The sequence below is a fragment of the Megascapheus bottae genome, chromosome 36, assembly GCF_031878675.1.
Source record: "Megascapheus bottae isolate mThoBot1 chromosome 36, mThoBot2.hap1, whole genome shotgun sequence".
In the NCBI taxonomy this organism is placed as follows: domain Eukaryota; kingdom Metazoa; phylum Chordata; class Mammalia; order Rodentia; family Geomyidae; genus Megascapheus; species Megascapheus bottae.
In genome coordinates, this window is record NC_143544.1 from 1,621,881 (window position 1) to 1,640,654 (window position 18,774).

At 47.0% G+C, this 18,774-nt stretch overlaps 1 protein-coding gene across 2 annotated transcripts in view; it reads right to left on the reverse strand.

Moving 5' to 3' along the window:
• The window catches only part of Snx29 (sorting nexin 29), a 202,600-nt gene that overhangs the window by 89,497 nt on the left and 94,329 nt on the right, over nt 1-18,774 (reverse strand). For both annotated transcript variants that reach the window (XM_090324654.1, XM_090324653.1), the window contains exon 14: nt 16,007-16,089. In XM_090324654.1, the coding sequence (XP_090180780.1) occupies nt 16,007-16,089 (83 nt within the window). The remainder of the gene's footprint in view (nt 1-16,006; nt 16,090-18,774) is intronic.

An 18,774-nucleotide genomic window follows, 5' to 3' on the forward strand; every position in this document is an offset into this window, starting at 1 on the left:
TGCTATGGGCCTAGGACTATTTCTCTCAGAAAACCACAAACCCGGTACTTCAGTGTCAGATGTACCACCAGGCGTCCTGACTTCCAAACCCATCCATGGATTGAGAAGCCCCACCATGAGCCCCACCATGAGCCCCACGGTACCCCTCACACACACAGGGGAGGAGCAAATTAACTGTTGTTAGCTGCCTGTCCTTGCTTCCACAGCCACTCCAAGTCCTATGCCAATACTCTGCCTTCTCCATGCTTCTGGTGACCGGGGACTGTCATGTTTGTGGCCATGAATGTCAGGTGTTTTGTCACAGTACAGAAAGTTGATGTGGATGCATAGGATTCCTTTGAGCATCCCAGCTGCCCGAGAAAAGAGATGCTCACCACTCCCAAGATTTGCTGTAAGAACGATAAGCCCCTCAGTGTGGTCAAGTCCTCACACACCCAGGATGGATCCCATAAAATGGGGAAATGTCCTGATTTTTATGATTTTTGCAATTAAGTTTACTGTTTGGGAAAAAATTATGTTGGGAAAAAATTTTTCAATATCTCCATCACTCTGAGAAAAACACAGCCTCTCAAACACATTTTGAAAGCTTGGATCCTACCTGAGGCTTCAGCCAACAAACATTATAATTAGCCCCACTAATAAACTGCCACAACAAGTCTGGAAGGAGGAACGTGACTGTGCTTTTGAAACACAAAACTGTCATTTCCAATTAAGTAACAGTAATAAATGGCGAGAAATGTGACTTCAGAGTGACACACATCTGTGTCGGGAACGTGTCCATCCTGTTAACACACAACCCCACCCTCCCCAAGGACAGTGCAGAGCAGAGGCATGGGGACGCTGGGCAGATGCAGGGATACTCTACTACACCTTGGAGTGGGGAGTGGGGAGCAAGTCCATCAGGAATGCCAGGTCTATGGCAGAGTTGAAAAGATGAGATGAGATGCTTTCCATTCTGCACATGGATTTATAGACGATTACATCAAGGTAAAGACAGCCAAAGAATGAATCACAGCCTCCATCCTCGGAACTCCAGCCTCCACTGGGCCACCACTAGCTGAACGGATCCATGGCCTCACATCATGGTCCTTCAGCCTGACATGCTCTCATACTCACTAGTAATCTGCCACAGATCTTCCCAGGGGAAAAGGTGACTTCAGATAAGGAAGAGATTTAAAAAAAAAAAAAAAAAGTGGTAGCAGATTAGCAGTGTGGGCTCAGAGGCCAGCAAGGCCCAGCAGGAAGCCTGCCCAGTGCTCAGTAAGCAAACTGCTCATGGGCAAACCTTGTTCATATGGGTGTGTGGAGCCCAGAATTGGGCACACTTGCTAGAGTGCCAAATGGCACATGCCTGTCATCTTAGCTTAGAAAGAAGCTTAAGGAAACTCGCAATCAAACAGAGCTGGAAATGAACCAGCCAGGGTTAGCAGGGTGTAGCCTGGCCGCATCTGGGCACATGGCCGTACCAACACCCTTCTCTCTGGAGACATGCTGATGAGGGTGGCATGAACGCAGCCACAGTGGGCAGTTCTAGCCACATCCGCTGCAGATGGATGGATGGACGTTGAGGATATACACTGGCCTTCCATGCCCCCTCCACCACCAGCCCTCTGTCCCATGTATAGAGGAGGCCTTGTACGATGAACCCAACACCACCTCTGGCTGCCCTCTTCCTGCAACCCAACACCTACATGCGTTAACTGTGGGAGCACAGCAAATGGATGTTTCCTTCCTGAGATTCGTGTCAGGTTGATGTGGAGAGAGCAGAAATAAAAGCAAACCATACAATCCTGGGAAATAAATATGAAAAGCTGTTCTGGAGCATCTATGCAACCGGAACAGCAAATATTAAAAAGAAAGAGTCAGACCATGCTCTAAATCTCTCATGGGCCCCCTTTGGGCAAAAGGCAGGTCTACATGAACAGAAAGCTGTACTTTTCCAATCACCTAAATTGATATTTATTTCCAAACCCTGACTTGTTACTATTCATCCCTCTAAGAAAAGTGTGATTTTCTAAGTCAGAGTCTGCACTCCAAACACGCATGCAAGTACCCAGACTAAACATATAACCTACGTTTGCATATATTGGATACTGGGTTTTAGGGTTCTATTTTAAAACACTTGATTAATTGTTCTTTCCATAAAGGATGTGCAGCATGAAAGGCCTTCCCCAGAGGTCTTTCTGCTGCTTCCCTGCCACCAGGTGAGAAAGACCTTTACAGAAGCTGGAGGTGGGGCTGGTGGGACCATGGATACAGGAGGGGTGTCAGAAAGGACAGCAGAGCAGGGGCCTCCATATAATGCCCGACACCCTCCTGGAAAATCTGTCTGCACTGCTCCCACCAGAGGCCAAAAATGTACTTGATGCTAAATGTGCAAATGCAGCTTCATAACCAAGTTTCAAATTAAGTACTACAGGCCTTGGGGACAGACTGGTAGGTTGCAAGCATGGTACTCAGTGCCAGCTGGTCTTCTAGGGGACTCCTGCCAACTCTGGGCCACGTCCGTGAAGAACTCAACAGTTGGTGATGATCCTCCCTGGATAGTTAGGAGGAGAGAGGGTTGGTCCAGCCACAACCAGGCATCACTGGAACAGATCAGCCTTGCAATCCTGCTACTGAGTTCATCACGCAGTCTTTTCCCAGCACTGCTGGAGGGTGGGCAGATGGGTTTCTAAAGAGACAACCTGATGGTTTATTTGAAAAACAAAAGCTATTTTTGCTGCAGGTAAATCACTGCTTGACTCTGTGCCTATACAAAAAGCCATAAATATAAGTGTTGTTTCAGAACCAGCTCCTGAGTTCTAAGACCAGCTTCAAAGGCCATCTTTCAAGTGACCTGACGAACACCTACGGCAAATAGAAGCTATGTAACTTTTTCAGGATCTTTGAGTGTTTTTTTAATTTAGAAATTGTAGAACAGGAAAGTAGAAACTATGGGCCTGAGCCAAGCCTAACCCCAGTTTCTAAGATAACATTTTCCTGGTGCCAGCCACCAGGACATAAATAGCCATGATGGTTATTTATTTTTATAATGGTCCTTGTAGCAGCAGAGCTCAGTAACTTCAGCAGAGACCTTTCTGACCAACCAAGCCAAAAATATTTACAATCTGTCCCTTACAGGCTAAGTTGGCCTCAGCTTGCCCTAGGAGAAATGAAGGCAATTCATTTAAGTTAAATATGCACCAGTCAGACCAGGATGTGAGGACACAGAGCTACCCCAGAGAGGGGCACAAGCAAAGTGAACAGGCTTCAGAGGTCAGCACAGCGGAACAGCCTCAGGGTCAGCACAGGTCACCCCCCTGGATTCAACTAAGGACATCCTCCATGGAACCAACCAGTCTGTCTGCCCCTCCACACTTCAAGAAACTTGGTAAGAGCTGGGTGCCCGTGACTCATGACTATAATCCTAACTACTCAGAGGCTGAGATCCGAGGATCACGGTTCAGAGCCAGCCAGAGCCAGTCCAGGCAGAAAAGTCCCTATGAGACTCTTATCTCCAATAAACTCCTCAAAAGAGCTGGAAGTAGGGCTGTGGCTCAAGTGGTAGAGCATTATCCTTGAGTATAACAGAGGCTCAGGGACAAAGCCCAGGCCCTCTGAGTTCAAGCCCCAGGACGGGCAAAAAAAAAAAAAAAAAAAGGCTTGGTAAATCCCTGATGGTCTCTGTGAACTCACAAAGACTCCTAATTGATGAAAGGTAACACACCATTTTTCAAAGGAAACAAAAAATATTTGGGGTACAATGTCACCAAAGCACTTGTATTGACACAAACTTATTAGGGACCCAGCTGGCTGCTGACCTGGAGAAATCAAGCTCTCTCTCTCCTCTCACATTTAACATAGGTTAAATGTGATCTTAAGGCCAAAGCAGACCTTTGGGTTGTCCTCTCCATTTCCACCACTCATGCATGCACATATCCTAACTGCCTTTACTGAGCACAGACCGTGAGCAGGTGCTGTCCCAGTGTTTTGGGTGTAAACACTAGTGACTACTTAAGCAGGGATCCTACCACCATGGAACTCACAAACCAGAGGGAGACCAGGAATGGGTCAGAGAAGAAATAAAACAACTAAAACTAACTGAATTATGCCAAGGTCCACAGAGAACAAGACAAGGATGCTGACAGAAGAGCCCATCTGGGAGTCATTTAATGTGAAGGCCAGGAACAGCCTGTCTGAAGGCCCATGGTCTCAGCTCAGCCCCAGCAGTGAGGAGGATCTCCTGGAATCCTAGACAGGGGAGAAGACTAGAGGAGGAAGGACATGGAGTCAGAGGAGACAAGGGGCTCCCTCGTGTGGTCCACTGGGTCACACAGCATACGGGGCTTGGTAATTCAAGACTCCCTCTCCACAAGGCCTCAGGAGGATCAAGTCTCTATGCTCCTGGCTTTCTTCCATGGACTATGGGGAGGCAGTGGCTGAGGTCTGCTTTAGTCCGTGGAAGAATCTATACGGCAATGGAAATGCACAAGAGGGGACAAAGGCAGGGGGAGGCACAGACTATCAGCAAGGAGCAGGGGCCACTCAGGCTGGCTGGTAAGTAGTTTAGATTCTATTTTCATTATGATTAGAGGTCACTAAAGTGCTAGTGTAAACTGTCAGGCACTGGTGGCTCACGCCTATAATGCTAGCTACTCAAGGAGGTTGAGATCTGAGGATTGGGGTTCAAAGCCACTCTGGCATGAAAGTCCATGACACTCTTATCTCTAGTTAATCACCAGAAAATCAGGGAAGTATTGTGGATTAAAGCAGTAGAGCACTAGCCTTGAACAGAAAAGTTCAGGAACAGTGCCCAGGCCCTGCATTTAAGCCCCACAATAGAAAGCACAGGAAGTGATAGAAAGGGGAAGGGAGAAAGAAGGAGAAAGGAGAAGGAGGAGAACGGGGCAGAGGAAAGGGGAAAGGAAAGCCAGTTGGCTGACCATAAAACACATCAGTCCAAAACATGAGCAACATCCCAAGTGTGTAAAAATGTCCCTGTCATCATCTTCTGGGGCTTTGTTCACTGTCACTGGGTTGAAGATCATTCGAGTGGGGTAAAGGGTCCAAAAAGGAAGGAAGCTGCAAAGGCAAGAAATGTGCTTATGTAACAAGACTGACTCTTACAGAGTTGGTATCTTAACTCTTAAGTACTGGAGGACGATAAGAGAAAACATAAGAAACAAACCAACGAATAAAACAGCCAGGTACCTGTGGCTTTCTCCTGTTATCCTAGCTACTCACAAGGCTGAGACCTAAAGATCATGGTTTGAAGCCAGCTTGGGCAGGAAAGTCTGTGAGATTCTTAGCTCCAATTAACCACCAAAAAAGTGGAAATGTAGCTGTGGTGTGCTAGTCTTGAATGGAAAAAGCTAAGGGACAGGGCCCAAGGCCTGAATTCAAGGCCTAGTTTTAAGGGAGAGGAAGAGGGAGAGGAGAAGAAGGAGAGAGGAAGAGATAGAGGGAAAAGAGAAGAAAGAAGGGGAGAGGGAAAGATGAAAGAGAGAGGGGAAAAGAATCTCGAGGATTCGGAGATTCCTCCAGGTTTCTCTCACAGAGATAGACTGGAACCAGGTCTGACTAGAGGATGGCTGCCAGACTCTGCCTGCAGATGGAATGGGCTTGCCAGCCGGCTCACTATCAAACAAATGCTGCCAGAACCTACCTATCGGTCCATGGCATACAAGCTCCCTGGAAACCCAAACTCCCCTTTCTGAAATAAACAGTCTGTAGCACCATACCCACCCCAGCTGCCGCCAATTATCCCTCACACAGTCCTCAGGGCATTTTCCCCCCCTCTCTCCCACTTAAACTCAGGGAATTATGGAAGCCTGAATTCTTAAAGAGTTTACCTTAACACTGCGCATTCATTTGCACTGGGTCATTAAACAATCATGAACACAGTCTCCTGTCCCAGGGAGGTGACTCATGCTCTCTTCCAGGATACACCTCACTCGAAACCCTCTACTGGTTTCAGCACCCCCAACTCACAGACAATTGCAATGCGATTTTTTTCTGCACATCTGAGTGGCTGTATATTAATTTTAAACACATATAATACTTTTCAGGTCTCTAGTATGCTGAACAAGACTGTTCTTTCACTGATGAGAAGTGAGAAGATTAATCACCAGGATTGAGCAGAGAGCTCACAGTTATCCAAAGAATTTGGTACTGGGATGAATTCTCCTCTTGCTAGGATGCCTGAGGATGCTGGCTGGCTTCCCAGGACAAAACAGTGCACTCCACTGCTTTGTCTATCTGTTGGGGTTAGTTAAGAGTCAGGAGGACCTGTTCATTAACTTCAGAGAACTGCTGAAAAGTGAACTGAGGGTGGAAGGCCCATGGGTGGGGGGAGAGGAGTGCTGTGGAAATGGCAATGCGTTCTTTGACACGAGGAAGCTTGCTGAGTTTGGAAAAGACTTTGTTTAGGCTTTGCTGAGAACAGAACTCTACTTCAACTCCTTCGACCTTCCATCAGTTCAGAAAAGACCTTGAACTTTTCTACAACACCCCTACCCTGCCACTGCCACTGCCACTTGTACCTGGGCTGGCTCTGATGCTCACCAACTTTGTAACACCCTCGGAGACAAGTATCAAAAGATGCATCGGTGGGGGCAGGGGGTTAACAGTTGTGGGGCTTGGACTCAGGGCCTGGGTGCTGTCCCTGAGCTAGCACTCTACCACTTTTGAGCCATAGCTCTACTTCCAGTTTTCTGGTGGCTAACTGGAGATAAAAGTCTCACGGATTTTCTAACCAGGCTGACTTTGAATGGCTATCCTCAGATCTCGGCCTCCTCGAGTAGCTAGGATTATAGGTGTGAGCCACAGTGCCCAGCCAAAAGATGCTTTTTAAAGGCAGGTGTGGTTCAGACTCCAGCCTTCTCTCTCTCCCTCCCTATCCCAGTCTCTCTCCATCCACCCCACCCCACTGTCTCCCACACCAAAGGCTCTGGTACCAGAAGAGATTTTTGAACAAAACACATAGAGATCAAGATCTCTAGGAATGCTACTCTGCTGGAACAGGGCAGACACAACAGCAAACAGCTGATGGCACTCCAGGAAGCCCTGGCTGGACATGGACTGGCCTTGGGTACAGCATTGATGTGAATCTAAGGCTCACGTGAGCTTATCCAGCCCTCATATGCAGTTAGTATGGAAATATCTGAAGGACACAGCTTATCTGGGTAAATTATCTGCTTTTGTGCCTACCTGCTATCAAAACAAAGAAACCCAACAAATCTTTGACTAGAGAGAGAGAGACAGAAAGAGAGAGAGAGAGAGAGAGAGAGAGAGAGAGAGAGAGCGCTCATGTACATGAGCTCTTTGCAACCTTTCAGAAAGCCATGGCTGCCTCTCCTTCCCTTTCTCCCTCTCTTTCCCTCTCCCTCCCACTCACTCTCTTTCCCCTCTCTCCTTCTCCCATCCCTTCAGACTCCCTCACTCTCTCCCCTTTCCTCTCTCCCTTTTTTTCCTCCCTCCCTCACTCTCTCTTCTTTCCATCTCTCACCCTCTCCCTTGCTCCCTCCCTTGCCCATCTTCCTCTCTCACTTTGCTTCCTGGTTGCCATGATGCAGCAGACTCTTCAGACACGTGCCCACCGCCGCCTTGATGTTCTGGCTCCCTCAGCACCAGAAACACTGGTGTCCACAAACTATGGAACTTCCTCCCTGTATGATGACCTCTCAGGGCTTTGATACAGTGATGGAAAGCTGGCTGGTACAACCTTCCTGACTCTACATCTCAGACCTTTACAGAGGACCAAGAGCAGGCACAAGTGGTGTGAGACAAGCAGGAAATAGATGAATATGTAAGAGCCAGCATGGTCCCGTCTCCTCTGATGTGTCCCCACCAGCCATGTGAGCAGACATAGCCATGGAGAAAGAAGAATCAGGCCCCAAAACACAAGGACAGGTGCTTTTGAAGGGAAACACATTATACTTTCATTCAGCTTTCTTGCTCATTGCTTACACTCTACCATTTGAGCCCACATCAACACTGTGGCATTTTGCTAGTTAATTAGACATAAGAGTCTCATGGACTTTCGTGCCCATGCTGTCTTTGAATCACAATTCTTCAGGTCTCAACCTCCTCAGTAGCTAGGATGATAGTCATGAGCCATCAGCATTTAGCCTTCCTTTCCTCCACCTAATGTTTTGCTGAATGGTCCAATTAAAAGTTCAGGAAGAAAAAGGAGAGGTCACTCTGTGGGCACTGAGGGGGGTGGGGACTGACTCAGACAGGGGTGTTGCCCTGTGGAAACAAGTCCATGCCCTCTGAGGGCTCCTTACTGTTCCCAGGGGAGGGTGGAGATGGATAGGATACTATCAACAGAGATGCTAAGGGTGGGAGGGAACAGGACCAGGCCAGGCAAGGGACAGGGACTATGACTTTACCACAAACAAGGTGGGTGCTCACAAAGTCACCAAGCTCAGGCCAGGCTTGGCAGTACACGTGTAATCCCAGCACTCAGATCAGCATGAGCTGATCAGGCCAAGATCAGACTGAAGAAGCAGGGCGGCCCCCAGAGGCCAAGGATGTCCACCTGGTCATTCTTTGGCCATGAGCAAGATAGGGCTCTGATTTCTCCTGTCCCCATTCTCCCCACCCTACTCAGCCTTCTCTGTGTCAATGACAAGCCTGCACTTTTCTACAGAAGTCTCTGTGATACTACAGCACGCCTCCCAGAAAACGCTGAGTAGAATAAAGGAGGAACAAACCCTCCACCCCACGATTCATATATGGGCAAGAGCTACAAACTATTCAGGGCGCGAAAATTAATCTGCTCCCTTGCCAGAGAAGGGAGAGGCTGAGCATCGAGGCCGACTGTAATGAAAACGCACTTAATGTGTACGGCACATATTGATTCTGTTTTAGAAGCTGCAGCCTGCCGCCCCCTTCTCCCATAAAACCTGACCATCCCACTCCGCTGCTATTCTTATCCCTCGCTCGTTTGCGTAATTTTCACACTGCAGAATATAGCTAGCCTAAGAATATTTTTTATAATTACACCCATCACAGGAACTGCCAGTATCTAATGAAGGATAATTTCAGCTATTATAAGAAGCTTAAAAGATCATTTTCATGAATAATTCGTAATATGAATCATTAAATTCAAATTGTCAGAAATTTCCAAAAAAAAAAAAAGAACAGAAAAAAAAATATTTTAGGTGCCTAAAAGTCACCAACCCTTTAAAGGCAGAATCCAGTTTCTGACATGCACAGAAACAGCACAGATAGGCAGCTCGGGAGGGAAGAATCACCCATGTCAGCTCACATCATTTCTAACTTTCCATCCTTTTGCCAGGTCCCCCACCTAAGGATAATCTCCCAATGTCTCTACGGCTACCACACCATGCTGGCACCCTGAATCCCAGACTCCTGTGCCAGTGTGCAGATCACTCTTCCTGCCTCTCAGAAGCAGAACCAATGCTCAGAGTGATGGAACACCTAGATGCAGTCACACCTGCATCCCAGACGTCTCAGCTCTGTGTAACAGTACATGCCCTTGCTGCCTCTGACCCATTCTGCCATCTGTCACGTGTAGAAGGGTTATTATTAACATAAGCTGCAGGCCTCAGCATACCTTAATAGCAGCAGAATCATAGGTCTTAAGGCTGATATGGGCCAAGCCAGTGAGACAGAGTGCTCAGTAGAGGGCACTGCAGAGTCGAGGCTGGGTGGTGTAGGTGGAGGGATAGGAGTGTGTGAAGTGGGGGGAAGGGAGAGGGAGAGAATATGCTAGGGGACAGGGAGGACAGTGACTTCCCAGATGACTGGAGCCACCTCATCGTGATCCCATTTAGAAGCTGCATCCCAGGTGTGCCACACTGCAGGGTACTGGCAGAGCTTCCCAAGACCACTCTTTCTGGGTACAACCCACAGTTCCAAAGACAACTTTTCTGAGTCCTACCTTGCAACTGTCAACATGCTGTCTCACAATGCACATGAACTTTCAGTCTGAGGAACAACAGTTCCTGTTAATCAAAGGAGGGCCAAGAATGGCCCAGAACAGACAGACAACAGCGTGAGACTTCTTAACCAAATTTCACCTCTTCGGGAGATTATCCCAGCTTTGGGTGGCACAGCTCCAAGAGAAGCAGCAATCGGCTCTTGTTAAATGGAACCAAGGGGAGCTCAGATTTGAGACCATGGAATACTCAGGAGCAGTATCACGTGTCTCTGTCTCTATAGACAGCATTATGTTCAACAGGGCATCCCTCAGGCCACCCTTGAGGGCTGAGAACCTGGACAGTCAGAGCGGAGGTGATCTCTGTTGAAACACATGCATGCCCGTGACCTCCAGGTGCTGAAGGTCTTCACCTTTCCCACCCACATGGGGGACAGGCTTATCTAACTGTGGTCCCTGATATCCTGAAACGATTGAATTGCCATCTATAGAGAACCATTTTCAGATGATGCTCCCAATACTGGTCTCAAAGAGTATAATGGAGATCTTGAAGTAAGCTCAAGAGGAAATTTGCAACTCTCAAGCCCCTTGTGGCTACCTTTTCCTTAAAGGAAAGCATTTGGGGTCTCTGCTGGAACCCCCAAACTTGTCCACACTGGCAAGACCTAATGAACAGACGTGGATGTGTTCCAGTAAACCTGCCTTTAGTATTTAAACAGGCGCCATGTTCAAGGGCCATAGTTCAGCACCGAAGGTGACCCATAGCAGGGGTCATACAACAGGCACACCTGTCTAGATGGCCTGTGTTCACGTACATACACCATCGAGCTGGTGATCCAGAGGGGCAGTAACGAGGAGATTATTAACATCTTTGCACTGCTGGACTTGTTACAGTGTATGTGCTACTCATTTTTTAAATTCTGGCAAAATAGTCAATAACAATATTCAGAGTACAAGCTATCTAGTGGTTGCTTGCAGGAAATCAGGTCTCTGTAATGTATGCAACCAGTATTTTTACCATTGCACCTAACAAGCGGATCCTTCCATAATACATATTTAATTGGATGTCAACTGTCGTGTAAAGAACTCTCCAGCTAAAAAATGTCCAAAAAATGGCAATAATAACAACTCAGGAGAAACCAGGAAAAAAATTTCTCCTTTCCCAATGAAAAACCAAGTAACTTCCAACTTCAGCTCCCCAGCCAGGGAAGACAGGGCAGGCCATCCCCGATGACAGCACTGCTGAACAGCACACCAGGACTTGAGCCTGGATCTGAGCTCAGTCACGTTCCCTTGGCACTGAGGAAGACTGATGCTGGCAGTAAGTCCAACCCTTCATGCCACAAGGGACACCAGAGTGCCTGAACACAAAGAAGGTAGATATCATATTCACCAAAGTAGGGTTGAGTGATTGCTGGAGGCCTCACAGGGTTGAACAGGAAGACTTCCATACCTCCCAATGAAAATGACTCGGGGACTAGTGTCACCGGCCATGCCAGCATCCTCATCTGGAGCTCTTCTAAAGGAAAGCTAACTGCAAGCATGGCAGGACAGGCTACACTCTAAGACCCATTTTTTCTTCCTAAACCAGAAACCCATCTTGGGCCGGATACTAGGCCAGCTGGGCAAAGAAGAGATTCTTTGCTTCCCAGCATTCCTTGCAGTAAGTTATGGCCACATGACCATGAGGTAGGCAACTACAGAAGAAAAGACCAGTAAACTTGAAGACTTCACAACAGAACTGACCAAGCTAAAAGAGAAAATGCCTGAAGAAAGGAGGAAGAAGCAGGCAATGTTTTTTTAAGCTCATATTGCTAACAAAGGCAGTACTAGAATTTTCTGGGCTAAAACCTGCATTCTAAATACCTATATACTGAAAATGCTTCCTGGAGTGGGCTGCACAAAGAATACTGCCTTGTCTTCTCTGGAAAGAGGTAAAGATGACCAAACACTGGCAGGAAGTAGCAGGAAACACTTCATGCCATCTGGGCACACTGGAAGGCTCCATGGCCCTGACTTCCCTATTGAGACCCCTGTCAATAATGCTGTTTTCTTCCATCACCCACTTTCTTTAGCCATTAAAAAAAAAAAAAGATAGGTGCCAGTGGCTCATACCTATAATCCTAGCTACTCAGGAGGGTGAGATCTGAGGATCTCAGTTCAAAGCTGGTCCAGAAAGAAAAGTGACTCTTATCTCCAATTAACCACTCAAAAAAAAAAAAAAAGACAACAACAACAAAAAAAAAAAAACAGAAGTAGAGCTGTAGCTCAGTTGGCAGAGTGCTAGTCTTGAGCACAAACAGGCTCAGGAACAGTGCTCAGACCCTGAGTTCAAGCCCCGTGACCTTAAAAATAAATAAATAATAAAAAGCCTGTGTGCCATGGGGAAAAGGGGGGAGGGGATACCAGGCCTTCAGGAAGGGAGCTTTTACCCCTAGAGTACCTGTTTGCACAAGGCACCACAGCTGTCTAGAAGGTTCCCGTGGTATAAAACCAAGGCAGGAATGTTTACAATTCCTATTCTCCTTTGTCACTGACTCTCACTTCTCTTTTCTTTCCTTCTTTCCTTCTCACACACTTGTTTGTCTGTTGCTGTTATTTTGAGAAAGGGTTTTGCTATGTAATTCAAGGTTGGCCTCAAACTCCTAATCCTCCTACCTCAGCCTCTGGAATACAAGGATTCTAGGCATGAGCCACCTAGCCTCTTTTTTTTAAAACTATAGCTCTCTTTTAACAAGGAAACTAAGCACAAGATATTTTCCAACAGTGCAGTTGAACGGTGACTGCCAGGCAAGGCTGTGTTGAGTCTGGAGGCGGTCGTGGCACGTAGCTCCAAAATCCTTTACCCAGAAGGCAGCAGGAGCAGAGGGGCCAGGTCACACAAGTGTGCAGGCATGCTGTTCCTGACTGCAGTGGAGGTACAAGCACTCAGTTAATGGCATGCTAATGAGACAAGCCAGATGCAAATGAGGGCAAAAGTAATTAAAGGCAGAGCAGAGCATAGTCTAGTTGGCTCTACCTGAAAAGAGGAGGAAGCATCGGTTTCCTAAAACACATGAGATAATAAGAAAGCATGGGAGAAGGATGAAGGATGAAGGAGCTTCGGCAAGGCAAGGAAGTATGCCCACAGCCCAGCCTAGAATACCTCTCAGCCTGGAACTTGGTAACTTGAAAGGATGGGTAGGTTGGGGATGGAGTTAAGTAATCAAGATGCATTGTACTCATAAGTTGACATGTGGAACTGAAACCCCTTTGAACAACTACTTAACAAGTTAATAACCAGCATACTAAAAAGAAGATCTGGAGGCAGGACTCAGCAAGCACAAGACCCTAAATTCAAACCCTGGTACTGCCCCCACCCCAAACAACCAAGTCAGTCTCTACTCTCTGCATCCTGGTACCTATTTCTTGAATGTGTCAAGAAAGCAAGAAACTAGAACTTTAAACTATAAGATAGGTATACCAAAGCTCAGAAAGAAACCAAATGGGGGACAAGGGAAAGCAGGAACAGCTTCCTGGAGGAGGCAGTAGGAAGAGTCTTCTACAGCGAAGGGAAGGCACAACACTCAGAGGGAGGAGGGAGATGTCCTCTGAAGTGCAAAGAATAGGATCAAGACCACCAGGCAGGGATGCAACCCTGGCCAGGGGTCAGCTGCATCTCGGTACAGGCTTTCTATTCCCATTCAGGCCAAGGAGAAGAAAACATTTAGACATGCCACTCCTGGCTGAGGTACAAGCCATCATTAACCACTCAAGCAAAGCAAAATGACCAGTTGCCTTAGGAAAGCTGTAATTAGAAACTTAAAACAGAGCACTTTCCAAAACCAAAGTGGCATTTAACAAAACAAGCCACCTGTCAGCTCCCAGGAAGGAGAGGAGCTGGGAACCAGAGGAGAAGCTGATTGACAAACCCCAGGGTGATAATCACAGCGCTGAGCCTTCACGAAGACAAGGATAAATACATGGCTGGCCTGGGCCTGGGAGGAGGGAGCTGCAGCACTCCGGATGCTCCCATGCTTCCGTTTTGTTCCTGGGCCTTTGTTTCCCAGCAAACAATAAAAAGGAAATGAACCAAGCAGGGTGAATCGATACTGATATTTGCAGGTGATTGCTTCTGCCACAGTTGAGGAGAAGGAGTGTACTGCTGGGGATGGAATCAGGTTGAGCAAATACAGCCTTACCCTTTCCAACAATCACAGACATGTGGGCCAGAGCCAGAAGCTGGATCCTCCTGTAACCATGACCTCTGATGATGGCACACAGAGGGGCTGGGAAAGCCTTCAGCAATGCCCTCACTCCTTCCCATATGATTTCCACTACCCTTACTACCACCCTTAAAACCAGAAAGAGAGCTGCTGGCCACTACACAATATCCACTGTCCTTCCTCAGATACTCATGAAGCTACCACACTTCCAGGCCTGCTTTGTAAGAAGTCATGGGAAGAAGAATATGAAAGTCTCCTTAAAGGAAGCTTCCTCTCCTTAGAGAGTCAAATCCTCAGCTAATTCAGCTGTGAAATGCACTCAGCTCCTCCTACTTCTTGATTTTACCTACTAGAAATTCAGATGTGATAGTGGAATATTAACATCATGCAAGTTAATGAAGCAAGCACATGAAAGCCAAAAGACATAGACAGAGAATAAACAGGGCTGAGAAGAGCAGCTTGAGGACCCTTTAGCCATAAGACTCTCATCCAGTCTTGGACTACACTGCCTAGTCCCATCGAGACATATCAAAGAGGCTTCCATTGCTAGATTTTTCTTTTTGCTATGTGATACTGGGTTTTGAACAAGACCCTATACAGGCTAGGCAGGTGCTCAACCACTTGAGCCTTGTCTCCAAAACAACCTTTCTGAACTGGTTATTTTTTTTTTGCCAGTCCTGGGCTTGGCATCAGGGCTTGAGCACTGTCCTTGGACTTTCTCAAGGCTAGCACTCTACCACTTGAGCCTCAACATCACTCTGGCTTTTTGCTATGTATGTGGTACCAAGGAATCGAACCTGGGTCTTCGTACATGCTAGGCAAGCACTCTATCACTAAGCCAAACTCCTGGCCCTGAACTGGTTATTTTTGAAACAGGGTCTTCACTTTTTGCTCAGGTACATACCTGGACCAGAATTTGCCTATTTTAGATTTCTCCATCATACCTGGGGTAGGCAGGCATGCACCATTAGGCTCTCTCTTTCATTGAGATAAAGTTTTATGGTCTCTTCTGCCCAAGCTGTCCTTGAACTACCATCCTCCTATTCTCAGCCTAAGGGGCTAGGATTGCAGGAATACACTCCCCATCTCCAACAACCATACTGCAAAGTGTATTGCTTCTACCCTGCCTCTTCCATAAGTCTGGAGAAGTTTTGAAAATGCCTACTCTGAGAACCACTGTTCTGGAGGGGAGGAGATGGTGGGGTTCAGGGAGAAGTGGTGGAGAAGAGAGATTCTCCTTTCACTGCTGAGAAGACTAACCCTGCAGGAAGAATACATGGTTGAAAATGAGCTGGCACAGGGGACGCACAAGGGAGTCAGAGCCTATCCCTCCCGAGCCCCACATCCATGACCTGGTGTTAGTAGCTGTAAATCTGCCCTAGCAGGAGTGTCCATGCCCTGGAATCAGCACATACTTGGAGCCTTTCAGGTCAAAGGGCTGGTTGTTAAAACAACTGTAAACACACCAGGAACAGAGTTGAGGAATGAAAGAAATCAACACCTGGTAATAACTTTTGAGCTGCTAGATCAAACCATGCTGGAGTACACAAACTCTTAGACATCTGATGTTCTGCTGCTCACAGCCTGGCTCAAAGTGACTTATTACCCGCAAGGCTCACCTTCACGCTAGCCTCAAGACTAAGAACACAAGCTCATATGACTACTGCTGAAAGTCTAGCATATTGCATAATAGGCTTTCACTTAGCAAGAATTCTGAGCAGCACCAAGCTCCTTCATCTGGACAGGTGCTAGTCAGGAGCAGGGGTACCCATGAGTGTCCACTGCAGTCAGGACCAAGGCTCAGTAGAAACGTTGTGGGTCCCCACCCGCCCCCGCACCCCCCTCCCCACATACACATACACTCCCCCACCCTTGCCACCCCTCCCTAGCTCTGGCTCCAGCTCTCCCTCACCCTCAGTTGTTTGGCCTTCTCTTTTCAGCATCTGGACAGCTCCAACATATTTCTTCAGCTGGACTTTGAGCACCTCGTTTTCTCTGCAGATACAAGAATGTTGAAAAACAGATTTTAAAACTCAACAAAGTGAATCCAAACCAAGGAAGGTAATCTATGTAAAGAAAAACACAATTTGCATGACAGAAAGATTAACATACTCTTGTTTTCAGAGATCATGGGAAAGGCTATGTCACCAAGAGCGTGTTTGTGGAATGCCTTCAGGAACTATGCTTTCAAGATCGAGCTAAGCCCAACTGGTCTTACAAACCCAGATTGCTGACACATGTTGTGCTTGGACTGCCTGAATCCACCCATCTGTTATGTGGCTGCTCTCTCCATTCACAGAAGCACATACAAAGCATTGCGCTTAATATTCACCCTGGGAAATACTTGTATTATTTTATCAATTGCTTTCTATATTAAATGCCATTTGCCAAGGCTTGTGCACTAAACACTCCCAGGATTTCGCACAACTCCCATTTTACAGAAGAGGAAACAAGCAGGTGGGAAGGTACCTTGTAACTTAGACACTCACAAGGATTGTGAGTTCAAGGTCAGACCTGGCCCAAGTTAACAAGATACTATCCCAAAAGCATAGAAAGGAAAGGGTGCCACGAGGTACACGACTTGTGTGCTAGAACACATGCCTAACAGATTCTAGACTTTTCATTCAATTCCCATTCAAAGAAAAAAGACAGCTCACCACCTCCACATCTACACAACATAGAGTTGCACAATGGATGGGCTGGGAGTTTGGCCTAGTGGTAGAGTGCTTGCCTAGCATGCACAAAGACCCGGGTTTGATTCCTCAGTACCACATACACAGAAGAGCTGGAAGTGGTTCTGTGGCTCAAGTGGTAGAGTGCCAGCCTTGAGAAAGCCCAAGGACAGTGCTCAGGTCCTGAGTTCAAGCCCCAGGACTGGCAAAAAAAAAAAAAAAGTAAAAGAGTTGTCCATGGATCACAGAATCCAGCCTCAGCAAGGACAAGAGCCCCCTTCTGAATCCATTCCCCAGGTACACTGGCTGAGGATGGTGCCTGGGGATGAGGGAGCTTCCATTCGCTGAGTGGTCACCACACAGCTTAGATGTCTGACATCACCTTGCTGAGTCCCATGCACACTCATCCACCTACCCCTCCCTTTACACAATGCTCCAGTCAGTGGTAATATTCTCCTCAATGCACGGGAGAGGAGTTCACAGCCAGGGTCTCTGAGCAAGGTCCATAGCCAAGGCCACCAAATCCAAGGTCTCAGCCCCAAGGCCCTCAAGCACATTCTTCTGTCTCTTTGCAGACATGGTCTTGATGACTCCCCAGCTACACTGCATACTCTGTTTCTAATCCCCACCTCTCCCCCCCCCACCACTCCCACCCCAGGCTTCCTACTCAGGGCACCAGATGTCTTTCAACATGGTGCACTGTTTTTTCTTTGCCTACAATAAAAAGAGCCCCCAACTACAAAGCTATGATTATTTTAAAAATAAAAATAAAAGGGATCATTGCAGAATAATTAGAATGCATATAAGGAGGAATGTAAAAATTAATTGAAAGCCTTAAACCTTGAAATAAATCCCATTACTGTGGGTGAAACATCTTTCACGCTCCTTTACTATCTTCTGTTTTGAAGAAAGCCTTTTACTTTCGTTGACTGCTCACTCCCCTCACTCCTCCTTCCCTTTCTTCCTCCTCCTCCTCCCCTCCCCCACCCCCACCATACACAGTGACCAACAGAAACAGCCAGGTGAGTGCCTGCCAGGTCCTCTGTCATGCTCAATGCACTGCTGTGAAGTTCACTGTACATGTGACTCTTCACAATCAGAGGGATTTTTGGCAACTGAGTGTTCTCATCCAACAACTCGTCACAGAAGGCCCTTGACTCAGTCTCTGCACGGGCTGGGGTGGTAGCACCAATCCTTGGTTAATGCCACATGCTCACGTAGGTAAGAACCTAGCTCTCATCTCTTGAGGAGATGATTTTTGCTACAGGAACAGAATGCTGCTGACTGGTACCTTCTCTTAATCCAAAAGGTTAAAAACAAATAAAAATACATCTCAGTGTGTCACTAGCCCAAAAAGAAAAGCATTACCAGACTCAAAAGAACTAATTTGTGGCTACTTAAGAGGACTTTAACTTAGGCAGATAACCCATTTACAGTTTGTTGTTCTCATCACTGCATACCTCTGTTCTGATTATTAATGACATCATTTTATTGATCCAGACAAGTTAATGAAGTTGGTGGGTTCATTAATGAGTCTCAGTATATGAGATGGGGACAATGATGCAGGCCCATCCCATCAGGGACCTTGAATACCAGCCCCAGACACATCACCAATACAGGCTCCATGTCCCTTATCTTAAAGGCTGGGGTGGGACATGTCAAGTTCATTCACATGTACACACATACACTTCCTCCACGGAGCCCAGAGGCAATTTCATAGAGTATTCTTAGCAGGCCTATCATCTGACCATCTCCCATCACAATGAATCAGGTATGGAATTTTTTTCCCCAAAAAAAGTTACCAAGGGGCTGGGAGTTTGGCCTAGTGGTAGAATGCTTGCCTAGGTACTGCATACCTAGAAAAAATCTGGAAGTGGTGCTGTGGCTCAAGGGGTAGAGCACTAACCTTGAGAAAACCCAAGGACAGTGCCCAGACCCTGAGTTCAAGGCTCAGGACTGGCAGAAGAAAAAAAAGAAGTTACCAATTTCAGAGCACTTCAGACTCAGG